General features: G+C 44.0%; 2 protein-coding genes across 2 annotated transcripts in view; both read right to left on the bottom strand.

Moving 5' to 3' along the window:
* Positions 1-7,268, bottom strand: part of LOC135560285 (protein phosphatase 1 regulatory subunit 1A-like) — a 41,871-nt gene extending 34,603 nt beyond the window's left edge. Inside the window, exons 1-2 of the mRNA XM_065002146.1 lie at positions 7,203-7,268; positions 5,920-5,980 (exon numbers count right to left, since the gene is read on the bottom strand). Of these exons, the coding sequence (XP_064858218.1) occupies positions 5,920-5,980; positions 7,203-7,268 (127 nt within the window). The remainder of the gene's footprint in view (positions 1-5,919; positions 5,981-7,202) is intronic.
* LOC135559854 (dual specificity calcium/calmodulin-dependent 3',5'-cyclic nucleotide phosphodiesterase 1B-like) overlaps positions 1-7,418 on the bottom strand; it is a 189,621-nt gene that overhangs the window by 100,479 nt on the left and 81,724 nt on the right. The window lies entirely within an intron of this gene.

Genomic DNA, 7,418 nt, shown 5'->3' with positions numbered 1-7,418 from the left:
TGTTCATAAGTATATATTTAGTTTAACTGACTGTCTCTCTGCCAAAGCAAGTGACAATTAACAATGAACAGTTAACATTACATTCACAACAGGCAGCCAGCTACAGCTCACTTTGATACAGATGTCAGAGGAGAGAGCTGTGTGTGTGTGTGTGTGTGTGTGTGTGTGTGTGTGTGTGTGTGTGTGTGTGTGTGTGTGTGTGTGTGTGTGTCTCTGCGTTCTGCCAGTCAGCGTGTGACAGCCTGTATGAAGTAGAGATGGGCTACATTGTGAAGCAGAGTATTCTGCAGGGTTTTAAATAATGGTACGTTATGGTACACTGCTGCACAATCTCTTTATTCCCCTATTCTCTCTCTGTCTCTCTCTCTCTCTCTCTCTCTGTCTCTCTCTCTCTCTCTCTCTCTCTCTCTCTCTCTCTCTCTCTCGCTCTCTGTCTCTTTCTGTCTCTCTCTCTCTCTCTCTCTCTCTCTCTCTCTCTCTCTCTCTGTCTCTTTCTGTCTCTCTCTCTCTCTCTCTCTCTCTCTGTGTCTCTATCTCTCTCTCTCTCTCTCTCTGTCTCTCTCTCTCTCTCCAAACATACCAAGATAGTCGTGAAGAGAGCACAACAAAAACGTTGTGACCGGTTGCATCACAGCCTGGTATGACAACTGCTCGGCATCTGACCGTAAGGCGCTACAGAGGGTAGTGTGAACAGCCCAGTACATCACTGGGACCAAACTTCCTGCCAGAGAGAGGGAGAGAGAGAGGGGGATAGGAGAGAAGAGAGGGGAAGGTATCCCACAGGAGGGAGAGAGAGAGAGAGAGAGAGAGAGAGAGAGAGAGAGAGAGAGAGGCATCTTCCCTAATATTTGGAACCAAGGCCTGATCACCCCAAACACCAAGTGGAGACAAATTTGACCTTAGTAATTATCGTGGAATATACGTCAACAGCAATCTCAGAAAAATCCTTTGCAGTATCATCAACAGCAGCCTCCAACATTTCCTCAGTGAAAACAATGTCCTGAGCAAGGGCACTAGAGCAGTCTGTATAGCACCCAGCCTCACCCTATTGGTCTCAAATGTCTACTGTTTGCTGATGATTTGGTGCCTCTGTCCCCAACCAAGGAGCACCTAGATGTTCTGCACAGATTCTGTCAGACTTGGGCCCTGACAGTGTATCTTAGTAAGACAAAAATAATATACAAATGATATCTAGACACTGTTGCCCTACACCTACCTCGACCTAAACACCACAGGTAACTTCCACAAGACTGTAAACAAGCTGAGAGATAAGGGCCTTCTAAAGAAAATCCTTGACTCTGTAGAGACTCAGTAAGGGCCTTCTAAAGAAAATCCTTGACTCTGTAGAGACTCAGTAAGGGCCTTCTAAAGAAAATCCTTGACTCTGTAGAGACTCAGTAAGGGCCTTCTAAAGAAAATCCTTGACTCTGTAGAGACTCAGTAAGGGCCTTCTAAAGAAAATCCTTGACTCTGTACAGACTCAGTAAGGGCCTTCTAAAGAAAATCCTTGACTCTGTACAGACTCAGTAAGGGCCTTCTAAAGAAAATCCTTGACTCTGTAGAGACTCAGTAAGGGCCTTCTAAAGAAAATCCTTGACTCTGTAGAGACTCAGTAAGGGCCTTCTAAAGAAAATCCTTGACTCTGTAGAGACTCAGTAAGGGCCTTCTAAAGAAAATCCTTGACTCTGTACAGACTCAGTTAGGGCCTTCTAAAGAAAATCCTTGACTCTGTACAGACTCAGTAAGGGCCTTCTAAAGAAAATCCTTGACTCTGTACAGACTCAGTAAGGGCCTTCTAAAGAAAATCCTTGACTCTGTAGAGACTCAGTAAGGGCCTTCTAAAGAAAATCCTTGACTCTGTACAGACTCAGTAAGGGCCTTCTAAAGAAAATCCTTGACTCTGTAGAGACTCAGTAAGGGCCTTCTAAAGAAAATCCTTGACTCTGTAGAGACTCAGTAGGGGCCTTCTAAAGAAAATCCTTGACTCTGTAGAGACACAGTAAGGGCCTTCTAAAGAAAATCCTTGACTCTGTAGAGACTCAGTAAGGGCCTTCTAAAGAAAATCCTTGACTCTGTAGAGACTCAGTAAGGGCCTTCTAAAGAAATTCCTTGACTCTGTAGAGACTCAGTAAGGGCCTTCTAAAGAAAATCCTTGACTCTGTACAGACTCAGTAAGGGCCTTCTAAAGAAAATCCTTGACTCTGACTCAGTAAGGGCCTTCTAAAGAAAATCCTTGACTCTGTAGAGACTCAGTAAGGGCCTTCTAAAGAAAATCCTTGACTCTGTACAGACTCAGTAAGGGCCTTCTAAAGAAAATCCTTGACTCTGTACAGACTCAGTAAGGGCCTTCTAAAGAAAATCCTTGACTCTATACAGACTCAGTAAGGGTCTTCTAAAGAAAATCCTTGACTCTGTACAGACTCAGTAAGGGCCTTCTAAAGAAAATCCTTGACTCTGTACAGACTCAGTAAGGGCCTTCTAAAGAAAATCCTTGACTCTGTACAGACTCAGTAAGGGCCTTCTAAAGAAAATCCTTGACTCTGTACAGACTCAGTAAGGGCCTTCTAAAGAAAATCCTTGACTCTGTACAGACTCAGTAAGGGCCTTCTAAAGAAAATCCTTGACTCTTTACAGACTCAGTGATCATAGTCTTGCTATTGAGAAAGGCTGACGTAGGTAAATCTGGTTCAGAGGACAGGCTATGTGCACACTGCCCACAAAATGAGGTGGAAACTGAGCTACACTTCCTAACCTCCTGACAAATGTATGACTATATTAGAGACATATTTCCCACAGATCTCACAGACTCACAAAGAAATTGAAAACAAATCAAACATTGATAAACTTACATATCTGTGAGGCGAAATACCACAGTGTGTAGTCATAGCAGCAAGATGTGTGGCCCGTTGCCATGAGAAAAGGAGCACAAACAACACTGCCAATACATCCTACAGTATATTTATTTTCCATTTCATAGTTCAACTACATGCACAAACCTACAATGCTGTACATAGCCAATAATATAACATTTGAAATGTCTATAGTCTTTTACAACTTTTGTGAGTGTAAATGTTTACTAATGTTTCCCTTGTTTATTTCACTTTTCACTTTTTCACTTTTGTTTATTTCGTTTTCGTTTCTAATAAAGCCCTTTGAATTGAGAGTGAGAGAGTGAGAGAGTGAGAGAGGAGAGGAGAGGAGAGGAGAGGAGAGGAGAGGAGAGGAGAGGAGAGGAGAGGAGAGGAGAGGAGAGGAGAGGAGAGGAGAGGAGAGGAGAGGAGAGGAGAGGAGAGGAGAGGAGAGGAGAGGTATCACACAGAGAGGAAAGAGAGAGAGAGAGAGAGATATAGATAGGGATAGAGAGATAGAGAGAGAGAGATAGAGAGATAGAGATAGGGATAGAGAGATAGAGATAGGGGTAGAGAGATAGAGAGATAGAGATAGGGATAGAGAGAGAGAGAAGGGGGAGGTTTCCCACAGGAGGAGAGAGAGATGAGAGGGAGGAATCCCAAAGGGAGGAGAGAGGAGAGGAGAGGAGAGGAGAGGAGAGGTATCACACAGAGAGGAAAGAAAGAAGAGAGAGATGGATGAGAGAGAGAGAGATAGGGATAGAGAGATAGGGGAGGGACGTTTCCCACAGGAGGAGAGAGGGCTGAGAGGGAGGAATCCCACAGGGAGGAGAGGAGAGGAGAGAGAGAGGAGAGGAGAGGAGAGGAGAGGAGAGGAGAGGAGAGGAGAGGAGAGGTATCACACAGAGAGGAAAGAAAGAGAGAGAGAGATGGAGAGAGAGAGAGATAGGGATAGAGAGATAGGGGGAGGGAGGTTTCCCACAGGAGGAGAGAGGGCTGAGAGGGAGGAATCCCACAGGAAGAACAGAGAGAGATGAGAGTAGAGTAGAGTAGAGTAGAGTAGAGTAGAGTAGAGTAGAGTAGAGGAGAGGAGAGGAGAGGAGAGGAGAGGAGAGGCAGTGCCAAAACACTGTCATACAAAGTATGGATCCCCTGTCATCACACATCCCCAGGGAAGCTGGGAGTCCCCTATCATCACACATCCCCAGGGAAGCTGGGAGTCCCCTATCATCACACATCCCCAGGGAAGCTGGGAGTCCCCTATCATCACACATCCCCAGGGAAGATGGGAGTCCCCTATCATCACACATCCACAGGGAAGCTGGGAGTCCCCTATCATCACACATCACCAGGGAAGCTGGGAGTCCCCTATCATCACACATCCCCAGGAAAGCTGTAGAGAATGGGGCTGGGGAGTTTAGATCCTAGAATTAGAAAAGGACAGACAGAGACTCAGGAGAATGGGGCTGGAGAGATAGTTCCTATTGCTAGAAATGACAGTGAGACTACCGCTGGATTGGGCAGGGGAGTTACATTGTAAGTTTCCTTAGTCAGAAAGAACAGGAAGCTTCAGTGTATTATTCATATGGAAATTACATGGTGTACATATGTATTTTTGACGCAGATCTGACCATGGCAACCTGTACATCTCATGTTACTCAATTGGCGTGAGGTAGGAGGGCATGGAATGTATAATACAACTGTATTATAATACATTATCAATGATATAGTTGTGTAATTTGGCAGGTAACCTAAAGTTTAGAGAGGCAGACCAGTGGCTGGAAGGACTGGTTTAATTACCTGGAGAAGACTGGTTTAATTACCTGGAGAAGACTGGTTTAATTACATGGAGAAGACTAGTTTAATGACCTGGAGAAGACTGGTTTAATTACCTGGAGAAGACTGGTTTAATTACCTGGAGAAGACTGGTTTAATTACCTGGAGAAGACTGGTTTAATTACCTGGAGAAGACTGGTTTAATTACCTGGAGAAGACTGGTTTAATTACATGGAGAAGACTAGTTTAATGACCTGGAGAAGACTGGTTTAATTACCTGGAGAAGACTGGTTTAATTACATGGAGAAGACTAGTTTAATGACCTGGAGAAGACTGGTTTAATTACCTGGAGAAGACTGGTTTAAGGACCTGGAGAAGACTGGTTTAATTACATGGAGAAGACTGGTTTAATTACCTGGAGAAGACTGGTTTAAGGACCTGGAGAAGACTGGTTTAATTACATGGAGAAGACTAGTTTAATGACCTGGAGAAGACTGGTTTAATTACCTGGAGAAGACTGGTTTAATTACCTGGAGAAGACTGGTGTCACGCCCTGGTCTAAGTATTTTGTGTTTTCTTCATGTATTGGGTCAGGCCAGGGTGTGGCATAGAGTTTTTGTATTGTGGTGTGTTTTGTCTTGGGATTTTGGTATGTGTGTATAGTGGGATTGTAGCTTAGTGGGGTGTTCTAGGAGAGTCTATGGCTGTCTGAAGTGGTTCTCAATCAGAGGCAGGTGTTTACCGTTGTCTCTGATTGGGAACCATATTTAGGCAGCCATATTCTTTGGTTGTATTGTGGGTGATTGTCCTGTGTGTCTTGATGTCCTTGTTTGAGGTTAGTAGACACTTGTATAGGCTGTTTTCGGTTCGTTTTGTAGTGTTAGTGTTTTGTCGTGTGTTACGTTTGTTTATTAAAGATGAATCGCAATAGACACGCTGCAGTTTGGTCCGACTCTCCTTCACCATTAGAAAGCCGTTACAACTGGTTTAATTACATGGAGAAGACTAGTTTAATGACCTGGAGAAGACTGGTTTAATGACCTGGAGGAGACTGGTTTAATGACCTGGAGAAGACTGGTTTAATTACCTGGAGAAGACTGGTTTAATTACCTGGAGAAGACTGGTTTAATTACCTGGAGAAGACTGGTTTAATTACCTGGAGAAGACTGGTTTAATTACCTGGAGAAGACTGGTTTAATTACCTGGAGAAGACTGGTTTAATTACCTGGAGAAGACTGGTTTAATTACCTGGAGAAGACTGGTTTAATTACCTGGAGAAGACTGGTTTAATTACCTGGAGAAGACTGGTCACTGGATGCTACCAGAGTAGCAGGTGTGGGCCGTCGTCTTCTGATCTGGAGAGAAGAGACAGAACGTCCGTCATTATTCAGTAAGATCCCAGGAAAACCAATGGGAATATTTTGTGGTGGTGGGTTTTTTCTAAGAGTTAGAACGTAGATGTGTTTGTGTGCTTCCAATAGACTCCAACAACAGAATTACAGGGATGTGTATTGTTCCTGGACACACGCGCACGGCAGCAGTTATGAGCTGTAGCCTAGCTGGCAGCCTTGCTGACTAAGGCTGAGCGTCATGTGAAGTCCAATCCTATTGCCGTTTCTAGAAGATGCATTCTGCCATAACAGCCTGTTCACAGCCTGTAGCCCACACAGTGTTATTGATGAGTGTACTGCAGTGTTCTGGAGTGATATCGAACAGCAATATGATGGTTATTTTAGAGGCTAGATATAAATATAGATATAAAGTTCATGCATGTTTCTTTTTCTCTTTTTCTCAGAACTAAATAAAGCCTACAGTTAGAAACATAAATATTGGCTTCCTGTGTAAACACAGCCTCCGTGGTTTGTGAAAGGCAGCTTATCCAGTGAAAGAAAGCTTCCCTAATTGTAAGTCTCGCTCTGCATTCCCAGTGAATAGCACTGGATACAGGATATTTTAATAGGGGCTGAATAGTCAATGTTATCTCCTTGAGGACACACTGTTCACTAGTCAATGTTATCTCCTTGACGACACACTGTTCATTAGTCAATGTTATCTCCTTGCAGGCACACTGTTCACTAGTCAATGTTATCTCCTTGACGACACACTGTTCACTAGTCAATGTTATCTCCTTGACGACACACTGTTCACTAGTCAATGTTATCTCCTTGATGACACACTGTTCACTAGTCAATGTTATCTTGTAGACACACTGTTCACGAGTCAATGTTATCTCCTTGACGAGACACTGTTCACTAGTCAATGTTATCTCCTTGCAGACACACTGTTCACGAGTCAATGTTATCTCCTTGCAGACACACACACACGTCACTTCCCCATGCAGAGCCTCTTTCCATCACACTTCCCTGCCAACTCCCTCTGCTTCACATTCATCATAACTCCCACATGGAGAACAGAAAGAGGCCTGTCTTACAAAGAGAAGGGCACGGAGAGTCATAGATTCTGTTACTGTTGTTCATGTGAAGGATTCCAATGCGCTGGGAAAAATACAGTTCTTCAGTTGTTCTGATGGATCATATGTAACAGTATAACTGTAGACCGTCCCCTCGCCCCCCATACCTGGGTGCGAACCAGGGACCCTCTGCACACATCATCAACAGTCACCCACGAAGCATCGTTACCCATCGCTCCAGAGCAAGGGGAACTACTACTTCAAGGTCTCAGAGCAAGTGACGTCACCGATTGAAACGCTATTTAGCGCGAACACCGCTAACTAGCTAGCCATTTCACATCCGTTACACATAGTAACAATAGAATGAATATAATATAACCAGT

This window comes from Oncorhynchus nerka, linkage group LG15 (assembly GCF_034236695.1).
Source record: "Oncorhynchus nerka isolate Pitt River linkage group LG15, Oner_Uvic_2.0, whole genome shotgun sequence".
NCBI lineage: Eukaryota > Metazoa > Chordata > Actinopteri > Salmoniformes > Salmonidae > Oncorhynchus > Oncorhynchus nerka.
This window is presented reverse-complemented; position numbering and strand designations above follow the sequence as displayed.